The 17324-nt window shown below is 43.4% G+C and overlaps 1 protein-coding gene across 7 annotated transcripts in view; it reads right to left on the bottom strand.

Moving 5' to 3' along the window:
- PHACTR1 (phosphatase and actin regulator 1) overlaps positions 1-17324 on the bottom strand; it is a 326124-nt gene that overhangs the window by 59819 nt on the left and 248981 nt on the right. For all 7 annotated transcript variants that reach the window (XM_038174412.2, XM_038174411.2, XM_038174416.2 and 4 more), the window contains one exon: positions 4526-4856. In XM_038174412.2, the coding sequence (XP_038030340.1) occupies positions 4526-4856 (331 nt within the window). The remainder of the gene's footprint in view (positions 1-4525; positions 4857-17324) is intronic.

The raw sequence follows: 17324 nt of genomic DNA, 5'->3' as shown, positions 1-17324 counted from the left end.
AACATATGCCTGTTGGACACTTTGTGTAAAACTCTCATTTTACTTTGCACTGGAATACAGGTGTGAAACCAGATGTGCTGGCCAAGCTACACGTAGGGCAAACTTGGGTGTGATGTTACTAAGAGCTGAGTAGTCTCACTTCCCTTAAATATTTTAGCCTACTCAGAATACCAGAGCCATTCCACATCTTGAAAAAATACTGCATTTTCTCTTTAAATGATTCTTTACTGAGATGACTTGAAACACTTCTCTTTCTTCCAATCCTAAATTTAATGTGCACTGCCAGATGCCAATGGCTGCCAGATAACATCCCAGAAAAAACACTTTTAAAAATGTACTTCTGGGTATATAATGCTTGGCCACAATGAGTTTAGGGATTAAAGAGAATAAAAGGTTTCAAGAGAATAAAAGGTTTCAGATTCCGTGAGCAAACCATACCATGTTGTAATCATCACATTCAGCTTCCAAGAAAGCATTTTGTTAACTGTGACATTTATTATTGGGGATTAACCAATAATGAGTTGCATAGCTTTATTGGATGCCTTGAACACAGGAACTCTATTTTCTTAGTGATAGCCTATGTTTTGTAACACAAAGTATGGAAGGCTCATGAAAAACTGGCTTGTGAATTTGTGCTAGACTTCAATGAGCTTGACCTAAAACTTTTTATCTCAGCAGTAGTTTTAGAATGCATCAGTTGAATTCTCCCAATAGCACACAAATGCACTACAGTCCTTAAAAACTTTAAACTACCTTATAAAGCAGAGATATACTTCAAAAATTTTAATTTAAACTTAATTTTAAAAATATTTTTTCTACATAACCTATTTTTAAAACTCCTTTAAGAAGAAAGGCAGGAAATTCAAAAGCCTAGAATTAAATTCCCAAGAGAAACTAAAATACAGTGAAATTCTGTTAACATTGTTAAAAAAAAAAGTTTCAATGGTGAACATAACCACTGGATTACTCATCTACTTTTAAAACACCATATACACAGAGAGTAAGTACAAGTTCACTAAGTCCCTTCTGGAAATGTAAATGTAAAGAGCAAAAAATAGTTCAGCACCCAGGAACATTTGGTGCTTCACTGTTATGTGAAGAATGTATGTAGGTTACAGATTCATCTATTTGAGTGTGCACATAGGGCAGCAGATATCAAAGTGGTTCAACAATTTAGGTTACCAAGCAGGTAACAGCAAGAAGATTTACAAATTACCACGCTAGATCTTTATTTGACCTACTTCTCTAGAAACAGAAGGTTTCTCATCCCATTGTAATTTTTCTGAATCATCCGCTTTCTTGCTAATACTACTTTCTATTTTAGACCCCTCATTTTTCCTGATGTTTTGTGTTTTTCTTGATTGAAATCAGCCTTTTCCACATCATTTTGACTAAATCAGCGGTCTAAGCAAAGCACTTATGAAATACATGCAGTATTGCAGTACACTTAAGAAAGACAAACTGAGGTCACTAGATATTTCCATTGTGTATAAATTCCTTTGGGTCATTAGCAAAAACAACCCCCACATGGTCAGGTGGTCTACACCACAATTTCTTTTTAGCATTATTCTACAAAAAACACACCGTTGTTTCAAACAGTCTATTTTAAATCATCATGTTTTATAACAAAATTAGAGAACAAAGCCACAGCTAAGCAAGTACTTGCCTTAAGAAGATAAATGTATCTTAACACACAGATTTGAATAATTCATAGCTGACTAGTACAAGCACTTGCACTTACTGTTGTATCATCTTTATGTGATCAGAATGGCAAAACAAGTTACACTGCTATAGCTTGCAATGTTTCTAGTAAGAAAATATTTTAATGAAAAATCAGAATTTAAGTGTATAAGTGACTCATGTGACACACAAAATCTAAACAGAAAAAAGTAAAATGTCTCCTGTAAAATCTAGTGGGAAAAAAAACGCGCTTCTCATCTGTCATCCCAGTCTCTTTGATTTTTGAATAAAGAGGTACATTTTTATTAGCATGTTTTCAGATCCACAGGACACTGTTCTGTACTTATCAGTTAAAACGAAAATCAGAAATAACTTCAAACAACTGTATATATATTTATACTACACAGAGATGTGAGAGACAGACAGAAAGAAGGCAGTGCTACAAATATTAAATGTTTCTATCCTTAGGCAATACTAAAGTTTAAACAAGAAGTAATTCTCTTGACAAGTTTTATGGAAGAGAAACATTTTCTGACTCAAATACATTTTACAAGATTTACAAGACACTGGCAGGGATGTTTAATGCATTTTATTTCATAAATATACTGTCTGAAGCTGAATTGTATGTCCCAGAGGAAATGGTCTCACAAACTGTCTTTTGGATACCACCATTTTTCACCATTCTGTCACAGGTTCAGTTCCTGCACAGTGAGATACATGTATGACCACTTAACAGCTCTTTACATTAAACAAACTGATGCCTTGATAGCTGAATCAACGCTTGATAGTGTACAAGACTCTTGTACAAGCTTAATCTTCTGATTAAGAATTTAAAAGCAAATGTCAGCTCCACAAACCCTTCTACCTGTAAATACTATGAAAACAATAATTGCGGTAGTAGAGGAAACAGTCATTACCTGTTATCTCTTGTGAATTCAAACTTTATTCAAACTTTATTGATTTGCTTTGACAAGGAGAATAAGTGAAGTACTCAAAAATACTTTATTTCATGATTGAAATCAACTAAAAAAAGACTATGAAAAATCAACTGTCTGCCATATCATGAACTAGGATTCATTTTCATTTTAAATATGAAATATCAGTGTCACAACCTTTACTCACTCTATTCTGCAACGTGATGTAATTGTATCATATTAGGAAATTGTTTTTTGCTTATTCAGTTTTCAACAAGCAGCACAGCTTCAGCTTCAAATTCATAGTTGAAACAACATCACCTTTAAATCAGTTAAATATGCTTGTAGAGGTAAACTTGATATAGAGGTAGATGTAGAGGTAAACACCTAGAAATTGGAGCATTCATTGCTGTGGGGCAACAGATGACATAGTTAAGTCATACTCTGAGAGATCTCACTGGGCTCTGGACAACAAAGTGCCTTTTGCTGGCAGCGTGAGCCAGACTGTAAGGTTAACATATCACCTGCACTGGGGATGACATGAGTGTTGCTGCCCTCAAATGAGCCTTTGGGAGCCACCAGCTATCCTTTGTGCTCAGTGCACCAAGCTTTGGGGTGATGCAGATGTATCTGACCAGCCCTGCTGACAATAGGAGAGGTAGTCACTGGGCACAGGAAACACCGTGGGGATTGTGAATGATCTTTTCAATCCTACTGCTAAAGCCCTTTCACTGATGGGAATAAAAACTTCCCTGGTAGTCCTAACAGTCTTCCCCCAGCAGAGAATTCCCCCAGGCTGCAGAAACCTTAGCTCCTTTCATATAGCCACAGAGATCTTGCTATCCCGGTACCGAAACAAACTGACAGTGGGGGACAGCCTCTGTTCCCCTGACTATTTTTAGTGGCAGCAAAGAGAATCTGCCATCCCTAATAGAACTATTTTTTAACTGTGCAATACAATGAAGGCAACATTATTGCAAAGAGGTATTGGGTCAAATCATTAGGCATTTTTGTCTGCTACACCAAACATTTTAGCTTCCTGTCTAACAGAAGGATGATCTGATGGTTTTAGAACAAAAACTGCCCTTGGTACTAAGCTGAATGTCATTTTTGGACTACCTTCTCTATTCTGGGACTTGCTCAATTTTTGTCTACAGGTTGAAATAAACTTTCCAAAGCTTGCTGATCTCACAACCTATGAGGACAGCTTGCATTTACACAACATGCTTCACTTATTCAGACTCTTTGAAGCAGCATCCAGAGATGCTCACAAGTGACAGTAATGAAAAACAGCCCCAAGGTGGGTAAAGCACTTCTGATTAAATGTACAACCTTCCTCCAGATGCAAATGGGTAAGAAAGGAGCTGCTGTGGAATGGGTTAAATACTTATTTTAGGATGGGACGTATCATTTAATTTAAATTAATTGAAATAAAATAAATAGTATACTAAAAACCCTGTAAGTGACTTGTAGGAAGTCCTCACAGGTTTCTTTGAGCTAATTCATAATACTAATCAGATACTCCGACTGAGTGGCACACTTGGTTTTATTGCTCTATGTCTGAATCTTACACTTCCTTTTCTTTTTTTCTAGTAATCCTCCACATAACTGGAGCTCTGCAGTGCAGTATATATTGCAAACCAGACATGTCATATTAACCTCTTTTCCACTTGCAGTATTACCTAGTTCCATAAACAGAACAACAGGGTTCAGGAAATTTGGTCTTTTTTACCCTTCTGCCACAAACCTGCCAAACAAACCTGAAAAACCTTTTTCCATGTCTGTTTCTCCAGCAATGATTGCCCTGAAGGTGTTAGATCCCCAGAGAAGAGGCCTGATTCAAGTACTGTAAGCATAGATGATGATATTGACACTGAGGCTAGGAGGAAACAGTGCATGTAAACATGTAATTTTAAAAGTTGATCCATTACCTTTCTAGCCTTTGCATGGTCATGGCTAGTGTTTTGTTCAGTTCCTCTATCATCCGGCAACCTGAAGGGTGAATGGGCAATGTGCTGGACCCAGAAGGCAGGTGCTGGCTGTGGCTGCTGTACTGGAGCTGGTGCTGGTGAGCTGCTAACTGGGATGGCAGGACAGTGTGATGGTGCTGACTCAAAGGCTGCTGGGAGCTCTTCTGTGTGGAATAGGATGAGAGAGAGAGGTCTGCCCCCCCTAAAGGCATGCAAATCATGACTTTCTTTGGAGGTAGTGGAGGTGACAGTTTAACTGGCATACAAGGCAGTTTCACAGGAGCGCCAGGATCTAGAACAGAAGAAAGAGAGGCCCTGGTGTTAATTTTCGTGGCAGTGAGATGGAGGTCAGTGTACCTGACTGGGTGCGCAGGTACTGAGGTTGAAAGTCAACACAGGAGTGTGCACCCCTTCCCTGATGTGACAGATGATGCTGCATAGCTTGCACTCAGCATGGTGTTCAGAAAAAGAACTGTTGTTTTTCAGCACTTCTGAGTCTCAAAAAAACATCCCAGGGCTGTGCATATCCCTTAACACATTAAGTAATGCTTAAAAAGGCTTGTGGCACACTTCAATGCTTTAATGCCCTAATCCTCCGAAACAGCCCTTTGAGGTAAGCACAACCTCTCCTGCTCAACAGGCATGTAAATGGGGGGAGCAATTGGCTGTCTGAAGTTATAGGATGACTCACCACCATCACTGCCAGAGCACAAGCTGACCATTCTCATCTGCTGTGCTGCAATTACTACAAGTCACATTTCTTACAGCTTTGTAACGTGCAAAACATCTGGCATTAAAATTACATTACAGGGCAAGAAAGAAATGAAATAGAGTTTGAAAACTAAACAAGAATTGTCTGGAAAAATGAAGGATACAGGACGAGAAAATGGTAAAAAGGGTATAAGAGAGTTAAGATTAATGTATTCTTTTACAGAAGACTTGGCAGGCACTTTTCTAGGGCCTCATGAACTGAATCTTAACCTTTTTAACTCTAGGCATGTTCCTTGAATCACATAGTTGACCTGCCAGGCAAAGACTCCCCTGACTTCCATGGGAAATAAATGAGAGGTCTGTACCACAAAACTCTGCCAGGACTCAACTGCAGGATGCAGACTTTTGGAGATGCACTGTGAAATGTTTTCAGAAGGAAGAAAAGGTAATGGGAGGGCTTAAAGATCCCAAGATGAGTGTAGTCAATGGTCACAGTGCATGCCAAGAGCAAAGAGAATGAGAAGATATCGCAGAATCACAGAATTGTCTAGGTTGGAAGAGACCTCAAGATCATCGAGTCCAACCTCTGACCTAACACTAACAAGTCCTCCACTAAACCGTATCATTAAGTTCAACATCTAAACATCTTTTAAAGACCTCCAGGGATGGTGACTCCACCACTTCCCTGGGCAGCCTGTTCCAATGCCTCACAACACTCTCAGTAAAGAAGTTCTTCCTAAAATCCAACCTAAAACTCCCCTGGCACAACTTAAGCCCATTCCCCCTCGTCCTGTCACCAGGCACGTGGGAGAACAGACCAAGCCCCACCTCACTACAGCCTCCTTTAAGGTATCTGTAAAAAGCAATAAGGTCACCCCTGAGCCTTCTCTTCTCCAGGCTGAACAATCCCTCAGCTGCTCCTCGTAGGACTTGTTCTCCAGACCCCTCACCAACTTTGTCGCCCTTCTCTGGACCCGCTCAAGCACCTTGATGTCCTTCTTGTAGCGAGGGGCCCAAAACTGAACACAGTACTCGAGGTGCGGCCTCACCAGAGCCAAGGGACAATCACTTCCCTACCCCGCTGGCCACACTGTTTCTGATACAAGCCAGGATGCCGTTGGCCTTCTTGGCCACCTGAGCACACCGCAGGCTCATATTCAACTGACCATCAACCATCACTCCCAGGTCCTTCTCTGCCTGGCAGCTTTCCAACCACTCATCTCCCAGTCTGTAGCGCTGCTTGGGGTTATTGCGCCCCAGGTGCAGGACCTGGCACTTGGCCTTGTTGAACTTCATGCAGTTGACCTCAGCCCATCGGTGCAGCCTATCCAGATCCTCCTGCAGAGCTTTCCTACCCTTGAGTAGATCAACACACGTACCTAACTTGGTTTCATCTGCAAACTTACTGAGGGTGCACTCAATGCCCTCATCCAGATCATCAATGAAGATATTAAAGAGGACCGGCCCCAGCACTGAGCCCTGGGCTACGCCACTAGTAACTGGCTCCAACTGGACTTGACTCCATTCACCATGACTCTTTGGGCCCGGCTATCCAGCCAGTTTCTAACCCAATGAAGCGTATGCCAGTCCAAGCCACGAGCATCCAGTTTCTTGAGTAGACGGTGTCAAAAGCCTTGCTCAAGTCAAGGTAGACCACATCCACAGCCTTTCCCTCATCCACCCAGCGCGTCACTTTGTCATAGAAGGAGATCAGGTTCGTCAAGCAGGATCTGCCTTTCATAAACCCATGCTGACTGGACCTGATTGCCTGGTTGCCCTGCAAGTGCCACGTGATGACACTCAAGATAATCTGCTCCATGAGCTTCCCTGGCACTGAGGTCAAACTGACAGGCCTGTAGTTCCCCGGGTCTACCCTTTGGCCCTTCTTGTAGATGGGCGTCACGTTTGCTAGCTGCCAGTCAACTGGGACCTCCCCCAATAGCCAGGACTGTTCATAAATGATGGATAGGGGCTTGGCCAGCTCCTCCACCAGTTCTCTCAGTACCCTTGGGTGGATCCCATCCAGCCCCATTGACTTGCGCACATCCAAGTGCCATAGCAGGTCGCCAACCATTTCTTTGTGGATAGTGAGGGCCACATCCTCCTCCCCATCCCCTTCCACCAGCTCAGGGTACTGGGTATCCAGAGAACAACCAGTATTGCTGCTAAAGACTGAGGCACAGAAGGCATTAAGCACCTCCGCCTTTTCCTCATCTTTTGTAACAAGGTTTCCCCCCGCATCCAGTAAAGGATGAAGATTCTCCTTAGTCATTCGTTTTGCGTTGATGTATTTGTAAAAACATTTTTTGTTGTCTTTTAACGGCAGTAGCCAGATTGAGCTCCAGATGAGCTTTGGCTTTTCTAATTTTGTCCCTGCACTGCCTCGCAACATCCTTACAGTACTCCCTAGTTGCCTGCCCTCTTTTCCAAAGATTATAAACCCTCTTTTTTCTCCTAAGCTCAAGCCACAATTCTCTATTCAGCCAGGCCGGTCTTCTTCCATGCCAGCTCGTCTTTGGGACAGACTGCTCCTGAGCCATTAAGATTTCCCTCTTGAAGAGCGCCCAGCCTTCCTGGACTCCTCGGCCCTTCAGAACTGCCTCCCAAGAGACTCTACCAACCAGTGTCCTGAACAGTTCAAAGTCAGCCCTCCGGAAGTCCAATACAGCAGTTTTACTGGTCCCCTTCCTGGCCTCGCCAAAAATAGTGAACTCCACCGTTTCGTGGTCACTCTGCCCAAGACAGTTTCCAACCACCACATCTCCCACCAGTCCTTATCTGTTTGTGAAGAGAAGGTCTAGCGGGGCACCTCCCCTGGTAGGCTCACTAATCAGCTGTGTCAGGAAGCTATCTTCCACGCTCCCCAGAAACCTCCTAGACTGCTTACTCTGGGCTGTGTTGTGCTTCCAGGATATATCTGTGAAGTTGAAGTCCCCCACAAGAACAAGTGCTGATGATTTTGCAACTTTTGTCAGCTGCCTGTAGAACTCCTCATCCGTCTCCTCATCCTGGTTTGGCGGTCTATAACAGACCCCCACCAGGATGCTTCCATTGTTGGCCTTCCCACTGATCCTAACCCATAGGGACTCAACCTTATCATTCCCAGCCTCAAGTTCCACGACATCGAAACTCTCTCTGATATAGAGAGCCACACCGCAACACCTTCTGTGCTGCCTGTCCCTTTTGAAGAGCCTATAGCCAGACATTGCAGCACTCCAGTCATGAGAGTGGTCCCACCATGTGTCCTTGATGGCAACCAAGTCATAGCCTGCCTGCCACACAATGGCTTCCAGCTGTTTGTTGCCCATGCTGCGTGCATTGGTGTATATGCACTTCAGTTGGGCCACTGCCTTCTCTCCCAGCCTTGCCATTGCTACCCCTGGCACAGCTCTAACAAGCCTTGTTTCAGCCCCATCCCCCTTCTCACCTAGTTTAAAGCCCTCTCAATGAGCCCCGCCAGCTCCTGGCCTAGGATCTGTTTTCCCCTTAGAGACAGGGACCCGTCTGTGGCCATCAGGCTGGGTGCCAAGTAAAGCACCCCATGGTCAAAAAAAACAATATTTCTGTGTTGGCACCAGCCTCTGAGCCACATGTTTATCTGGTGTGCTTTCTGTGTCCTCCCTGTACCCCTGCCTGTCACCAGAGGGATGGACGAAAACACCACCTGTACTCCCGCTCCATCCACTAACCGTCCCAGTCCCCTAAAGTCCTGTTTGATGGTCTTCAGGCTTCTCTCTTCAGTGTCATCACTGCCAGCTTGGACTACTAAAAGAGGATGATAGTCAGAGGGGTGAACCAGGCTGGTAAGCTTTCTGGCAATGTCCCTGACCTTGGCCCCAGGGAGGCAGCAGACTTCCCTATGGGTAGGGTCAGGCCAACAAATAGGGCCCTCTGTTCCCCTGAGAAGGGAGTCGCCCACAACAGTCACCCTTCTTTCTGTCCTGGTGGAGGCAGTCCTGAGACGTGGAGTCGACTTCCTTGCCCTAGGCATCCTCCTGGGTACACTTTCTACCTCTTCCTCAGCTACTGGTCTCTCAAGCTCCAGGGCCTGTTGCATAAGGGCACCTGGGAAGGTGGGGCCAGTAGGGGAGGCATTGCCTGTGATGTCAAGCAGGGACCTGTTTCCATTCCTCCTCAACTCCTAGGTCCCCTCCCTCTGCCCGACAGCAACAGGGCAGGGGGTCCACCCCCATTTGGGGTGTCTCACCCCGGTACCTGTCCTTCAGGCCCTGTAGAGAGTTGTTCCACAAGTCTGTCTCCTGCTCACTCTCCCTGATATCCCTCAATCTCTCGACCTCCGCCTTGAGTTTTGCCACGAGGCGGACCAGGTCGTCCACCTGCTTGCACCTCACGCACACAGTCTCTCTGTCCCCCGCGGGTGGGTAGTGGCAGGCTCAGGCACTCCCTGCGCTCAGAGACCTGAACTGCCGCAGTTTTGGGCAGGCAGTCGGTCTGGGTGTGTACAGACTTCCTAGAGAGAGCACCGTGCCTGGTGGAGACCATTGCAGCTGAGATAGTGGTAGACTGCCGTTAGAGGAGGTGTTCGTATGGGTGGGGGGGAACGCTCTGCCCTCCCTACTTGCCCTGCCTGGGCGAACTGCCATGCCAGCTGCCGCGCCACTCCCTTCCGACATGCCATGCCCTGGTCACCCGCACTCCTGGTTGCCCGCGCTCCCTAAGGGCAGCTTTTGAACGGCTGGGGAGGGGGTGCTGCTGGCTCTGCCTACGCCTCCTTCTCACCTCGTTCACCTCCCTTGCAAGGGCTGCTGGGCCCTGGCGGCTCCCTCGAGTGGGCTTGATACCGGAAGAATTAGCCCTGCCTGTCTGATGCCCCGCTCCGCTACAGCATGCATCTGCCCCGGAGCCGATCGCCTTGGCAAGTGGCCCAATATATTGAGCCATTTGCCGAGCCACAAAATATATCATATATTTGGCTCTGCAATGCTCTGCACACTCTTTGGCCTCTTTTTGCTTCAGTTCACACTTGCTGTAACATGGTAAAGGAACTGAAGGGTCAGAATCTTCTTATGACCTGAGAAGGCTTGGCAGTAAGATGTTCTCTAGTTTCAAATGTCATCACTCTCCTGAGCAATATCCGATTTGTAAAGTCCTTTTCCAGATGGTTAGTTGTAACATAAACTATCCTTCTTGCCCCCTTTATCCCTTCTTTCCTTCTGGCCTATTCTGGGTATTGCTTGTACTAGGATCCGTATCTACTAGCCAGAGTGCATGAGGTGCATGATACTAGGACTTAAAAGCACTAGCACTTCTTGAAAATGATTACGGACAGTAAGGTGGAAAAAGACTATGCATGGGGCCAAGCTCAGGATTAGTACCAGACTTTCTTTAGTGCTAGCTTTTTAGTCAGAGCTTTGTTTCATCCACAGTATACGTTTGATACTGGTGTTGTGCTACAATAGAAAAACCACACAGACAGTAAATCTTCCCATTCTTCAAGAGACAGGAGGGGTAAAGGGTGTGCAAAGATGAGAAAGGCATGAAGAGAAAGCGGCCTTCCCTCATTGTAGAATGTGAGAGTTACAAAGGGGAGAACCCAAGTTTTTCCATTTTCCATGCAATATCTTATCTGCCTAATATTGCTCTCTTGAAGAGAGAGAAATATGCTCTCAAAGGCAAAAAAGTCTTCCAATGGCTCCACCAAGGCTGAAATCTAACTCACAGTTATATATGACCAAGGAATCTGCTGTAAGCATCTTCTCCATGGCACATTACTAGAGTCCTAAATCATTACACAAAGCACTAATGTGACAGAAGAGAAGCAAACTGTGTGAAGCCAGGTGTGCAAGTCTGATTAATCTCTTCTGTCTTAGGCTCTTCATACTCAAGAGAATAATGAACAATCTTTGCAAGATGGTGGTTCCCAGCAGGGTTGTGACCACTGAGAACTGTGCATGGTTAAGTAATAACTGTGCCAGAATTGATGAAAGAGATGTTAGATTTTCCACTGCTGATGACATTAAATTACTTAAAATATATTTGTACAAGCCACAATATTTGCTGCACATTAGACCTACGGAAGACATCAGACAAGCAGGTAAGCCTTTACCTCTTCCTTATAGATCATTTTGCTAATACATACAATTGCTGCATTTCCTTTTGGGTTTTAGGGAGATAAACGTGCTTTTACTCTCTGTGCAGAAGATCTGCCCTCGATGGCACTCCTGGAGTGTTTGTGTTATACTGAGGCTATACACCAGGTACACCAGGTTCATTGTCTTCCCAGGCACTGAACATACCTAGAGAATTGGTTAGAACACATTGCATATACACATTACATATAGGATACTAGAAAGTTATGGATATATGGTGGCAAATATTGCTCCATCAGGGATGCTAGATAAGCCCATTAGAATCAGATTCTGCTCCAGCACACCTGGGAGTTACTTTCAGAGGAAGAGGGCACACCTAGGAATCCTGGGCTTGTGGCAGAGCTGGCTATGTTTACAAACCTGGCAGTGTGAGGAAAGCTGTTTCTTCACTCCTTGTGATGCCAAGCAGTAGCCAGCAGGCCAAAAAAGGCCAATAGCCTCCTAGATTGCATGAAGCACTGCCAGGAGATCAAGGGATTATCCCCCTTCTATTCAGCATGCCTTAGACTATATCTAGATTACTGCATCAAGTTTTGGGGCTCCCAGTATAGGTAAGCCAAAAAAAAAAAAAAGAGAAGAATTCAGCAGAAGGCTGTCACAATGCGAAGGGTGAGAAAGCTGGGGTTGACCAGCCTGCAGAAGAGAAGGCTCTGGGGAAATCTCATAGCAGCCTTCATGTACCTAAAGGGGGCCTACAGGAAAGCTGGGGAGGGACCCTGTCAGGGAATACAGTGATAGGACAAGGGGAAATGGCTTTATTCTAAAAGAAAGTAGATTTAGATTAGATATTGGGAAGAAATTCTTTACTCAGAGTGTAGTGAGGCACTGACACAGATTGCCCAGAGAAGCTGTGGATGCTTCAACCCTGGAAGTGTTCAAGGTCAGGCTGGATGGGGCTTTGGGTAACCTGATCTAGTGGGGGCTGTCCCTACCCATGGCAGAGGGGATGGAAGTTGATGATCTTTAAGGTCCCTTCCAACCCAAACCATTTTATGTTCCTATGATTGGCTGAGGGACTGGGGTTTATTCATCCTGGACAAAAGATAGCTTGGGGAGGGACATAACAGCAACACGCCAGTACCTAGAAGGAGGTTATCAACTCTCCACAGTGGTACATGGTGGGAGGAGGAGAGTCAATGGGTAAAAATTGAAACGAGAGGTTCAAGACTTAATTATAAAGTGTTATGCCCAAATGAGAAGAACCAAACAGTGCAATAGGTTTGCCCAGACAGGTCGTGCAGTCTTTTGACATTTTCAAGACCCTGACCAACTGTTGTAGTTTGTTGCATTCGGAGAACATAAATAAACTGAGCATGCTCATCCTTAAGGTTGAAAATTATAGCTCTGAAAATTATAGGCTTGTATGAATTCGCTGAAGAGCCTTAGAAAGAGTTTCAAAGATGAAAAGATTTCCTGCTGCCTATATGTGCTAGGTACTACCCTCCAGGTAAGAGCAGGCAGATGAAGTGTGGAGAGAGCAACTCCATCAGGGCCCAGTATCCTGTGAGAACCTGGATGTGCTGGGAAAGGAAACCCACTTTTTCTCTGCTGTCTCTCCTTCAAGCACACAGTGAAAAGAGAATTCTCCATTGCCCCCTCATGAATGTAACCTGTCTTCATAAATATAGCCTGCCAGAGCAGACAGCAGGAGATAACAGAACAGAACAGGAAGCTTTCAGATAATTTCATGGGCTCATCTACAGAAAAGCCTTCTAAGATGCGTTATTGTCAGATAATAAAATACTGCACAGAATATTTGCTGAAAAATTTGTAGCAGTAAATACTTTCATAACACTGTAACTAACTATCAGCTGTGTTGCTGCAATGTATCAGGGCACCAAACAACCATACTCTCAGACCTCATCTTTGGCATGTGCACATTATCAGAAGCTTTGGGGGTTTGCAGGGTTTCCTATCCTGTTAAATGCTTGCCTCTAATTATGAATTAGTCCTTATTCTACAGAGACATAAATAGAAGGCACAGAAAAAAAAAAGAAAAAAAAAGTGTGCCATGCCTCTCCTTAAAATGTTGACTGAAGAAAGCAAGAGAATGGAAAAGGTTTTTCAAAGCTGTTTTTAAAATACAACTGCTGAGTGGCCAGATACATCCTAGTAGAGTATCCCTAGTGGCCACACTACACCCTTGCATAAAATTAGGCTAATTTTAGACTCAGACACACTCAGGTGTTGCTGAGACTTCTGCTTGGTGGCGCATAATTTGTTATCTGAAGTTTTAGGGGACTTTATGGGTAACTGGTAATTCAGTTCTTTCAACAGAAACTATCAGATTAATTTCAGAAACATCATCTGTACTGACTAAAAGTAACCACTTCGTGAATCAGGACCAAAATGAGCCGGGGTATGCTGTCTATCAAACCATATATGACCAGTATTTTTGTCGCTTTTGGCCATTAAAGATATTATGGTAATGTGGGGACTTAATCTTGGCAGTCCAGTTACATTTTGTCCCAGGTGATGATTTCACTTTCTCCTCTATTTTTAACCAAATAAGGGGGGTTGCAATTGTTGTTCTAAATGCCTGAGTACTGCATGTCAATATTGGGGAATTAAAATGATGAAAGAAATTCTACCCATGAAGGGTATGATCATATATAATAATGATCATATTTGTAAGGCTTACCAGGAGGTAACTGGCCAAGAGGAAATGCAGAGCAGTGCAACAGTGGTATCGAAACATTTAAGAATCACATTGTTCTGCAAGGGTTGCCTGTCCTGTGCTATAAAGGAATCACTGATTAAGAGAGTAACACTGCTTCACTCCAATGGAGGAAAAAGTAGAGAGAGAGTCTGTGTTGGTATTTCCACACCTAGTACTGTGATATGGACATTCTCTGTGGATGCAGCATCACCAAGAGCATTGGGTGATGGCATGAAGCAAAGTACCAAGCACACTTCTGCAGTGGTGGTGGCGTCACTCCCAGTGTCTGCTCTGCTGTCTGCTCTTGGCTCTGCCCCCATTCCTCTGCTGTCCCATCCCCACAGTACCTGAGCTAGAGAAGAGGCATACCAAAGCTGTCTGATTTATATTTGCTACAGGCAATTCTCTCTTCCTATCACTTTTAAAACTGATATTTCATTTTCATCCTCCACAAAATTAAATGTGATCTTGCTTGTTTATTTTAGGCTTGCACTTTTATGTGCATTTCTTATCAAGGGAAAGGCCAATCTTTGTCTTGGCACAGGCACAGAGATATCTGAGATGGTTCACAAATGCTTTTAGAGGTGAAGACTATTTCTCTCTCTTTCCTAAACCTTGTATTACACTATTTGGCAAATATTCTAAGTCAATCTTCATACCTTTACCTGAAGAGCTTCATATCTTCATACTTTTTTCATACCTACAAACCTGAAGAACTTTGGGACAAGTTCTTAGCAAGAATGTGGTCAGACTCACAGGAAGCTTTTCTTCCCTCACACTGTGTGTTTAATATATTTCTCCTTTTTTTATTTTTTAACTTTATGCTGACTATGCCTATAGTGATTTGATTTTATAATACCATATTCTCATTTATATTTGTATAAAGCATATTTTTCTTTACATATACACGTACATATATGTAACTGTCTTAAGACTGAAGTTCAGAGGCAGTTCTGCATCTTCCAACTCAGATGCGTACCATTACAACATCACATTTCCTCTTGCAGTCTTCTTGAACAGAGCTACCAGACCATAAACCACTGTAACTTCTCACTAGTCATGCCTGGTATGTCTTATTTTGTCCTTCAACTCTCTCACAAAATATTTAATAGAAAAATGGGTATGCAATGAGAAGAGAAAAGTCTTCACCTTGAATGCCAGAATTCCAATTTCATCTGTTTTCTCACACACAAGCTGTGGATGTCTGGAGTAATTAGCAAAAGAATAGCATTAATTCTGCTTCTCACTGATGAGGGTGCTTCATTAGGATTGATTGCTCATTTTCAAAGATTACACATGGCTAATATAATTACCATTGAAGAACACAAGGCATTGAACATGTATATCCTTAGACCACCCAAGTAAATGGACCCTTAAGAATAAACTCAGTGCTCTTATTTATAAAATACGTCTAAATCAGGCTTTCAGTTCTAGTAGGGCTAGCTGTCAATTAAATTAGGGTCCTTTGACCAAATCTGAGTCTCTGTTCCTTTCCCCTGATGGCTTTGCATATTCATGTGTAAGAGTCTGTGTCTATGTGCATACAAGAGATCATTTAGAACTGGATGAGAGACCACTAAAAGTTATCATGAACTAAGAGAAGACACAGCTCTGTTTCACTTTCATTGGAAAAGTTGTTACCATCAAGCAATTAATTTATGCTGATAGCTTGAGAGTGGTACTACTTCACACAAAATTACCAGCTGAAAAAAACAACAACTATCAGAAGCACCCATCCTGTAATTCTTCCGCTATCTCATGCAGAGGAAAGCCTTATTTTTAATGGATACTTAGTGCCAGAGGTTTTTCCTACACTATTCCTTTTTTCATTATTCTTTATAATTTTCTTTTTATTTTTTTTCATGTTGGCCTCATTTCTGAAAAGCTTCTTGTAATTGGAACAGAGTGTTATGGGAGATATAGGAAGCTGGTGTTGTCCTCACCTGAAGCCAGCAATTCTGCCGCATGGCTTTCCACGTTGCAGAACTGCCAATTTGTCTTGTAGTATAAGGCAAAAAAAACAGTCCTTATGTGGAGATTTTGGTAGGCAAGAAAGTAAGAGATTCCAAATACAATGAACAAAACTATACAGAAGAAAACGTGTAGCAACCCAAACAAAAACATGAAGAGACAACATAGAAATATGAAAGAAAACCAGAACATGCTCTTCCCTAATGAGCTCCTTCCTGATATATTTCTTAACCTGAATTAAACAAGCATTAACTGACAGGAAAAAAAAAAAGAAGTACCTAGAATGTATTAATGTGGACTGAACATTTCTCACATTAGTCCTGAAAAGGTTGGAGCAGCATTAACACCAGAAGAGCAACCCAGTGAGAGGCCAGGAGCTGCCTCAGTACAGAGATGCACCATACCTCGTCTTGAGCATGGGATTTCAAGGTGCTGCCTCCTGGGAAGCAGCTGCAATTATGAGCAGATTGTTCAAAGGATGTAGATAAAGACTTAGGGAGCCCTTTTTGGTCTGTATAAGTGCAATAATCCTTTGTCTCAGTGGCCTAAATGACAGACTGGAGAGAGCAGACTGGTCAGGTAAGATCCACCAATCCTCCTTCCACATGTGTCTAAAGCTTTGAATCCCAGAGAGCCTGGACGCTTGTAAAAGATCTGGGACACAAAAAAGGAATCTGACTTGTTTCTAGCTGGCATGCAGAGAGAGAGAAACAGCAGCATAACCTGTAGAACACCAAAATCCTAGTCAGTGGGAACTGAAGCTACCCATCATCAACGGGACTCATCAGTAGGAGGGGAACAGTTAGAGCTGGGGTGGAAAGGGGAGCAGGTGGGCAGGTTGTGTGAGCAGGGAAGCAAAATGGTAAGAAGGCAGGTGACAGAATGGCCTGTGTAAGGATCAAGGGGCCTGACAAAAGAGAAACATATGGAAAAATAACGGGAATGTGTCTGGGGTGACCTGCCCAGATGTCAGTTGAGGGTAGAAGCAACAAGACAAAAGAAAAATTCTCCCTCTCCCTCCTACCTACCCTGCCCCTGCCCTGCCTCTTTTCTCGTTAAAAAGTATTTAAAGATATCATTGTATTTTATTGTTATTTCATTTCCCATCAAAATACATCCTGCCATTTTTGCGGTGATGGTACATCTTGCTAAATAGGAGTGAGGAGGGTTTGTCAGGAAATGTCATGGTAGCACTAGGTAAACAGGGAGGAGAAGGAAAGAGTCCTGAAGCAACCTTGATGACGGTATAGTCTGAAAATTCTTTGCAATCCCTGCCCTAGGTACAACACACACACATTGCTAGTACACA

This window comes from Anas platyrhynchos, chromosome 2, assembly GCF_047663525.1.
Source record: "Anas platyrhynchos isolate ZD024472 breed Pekin duck chromosome 2, IASCAAS_PekinDuck_T2T, whole genome shotgun sequence".
NCBI classification, from domain to species: Eukaryota; Metazoa; Chordata; class Aves; order Anseriformes; family Anatidae; genus Anas; species Anas platyrhynchos.
Note: the sequence above shows the minus strand (reverse complement) of the source record. Positions and strands in the feature narration are given on the sequence as shown.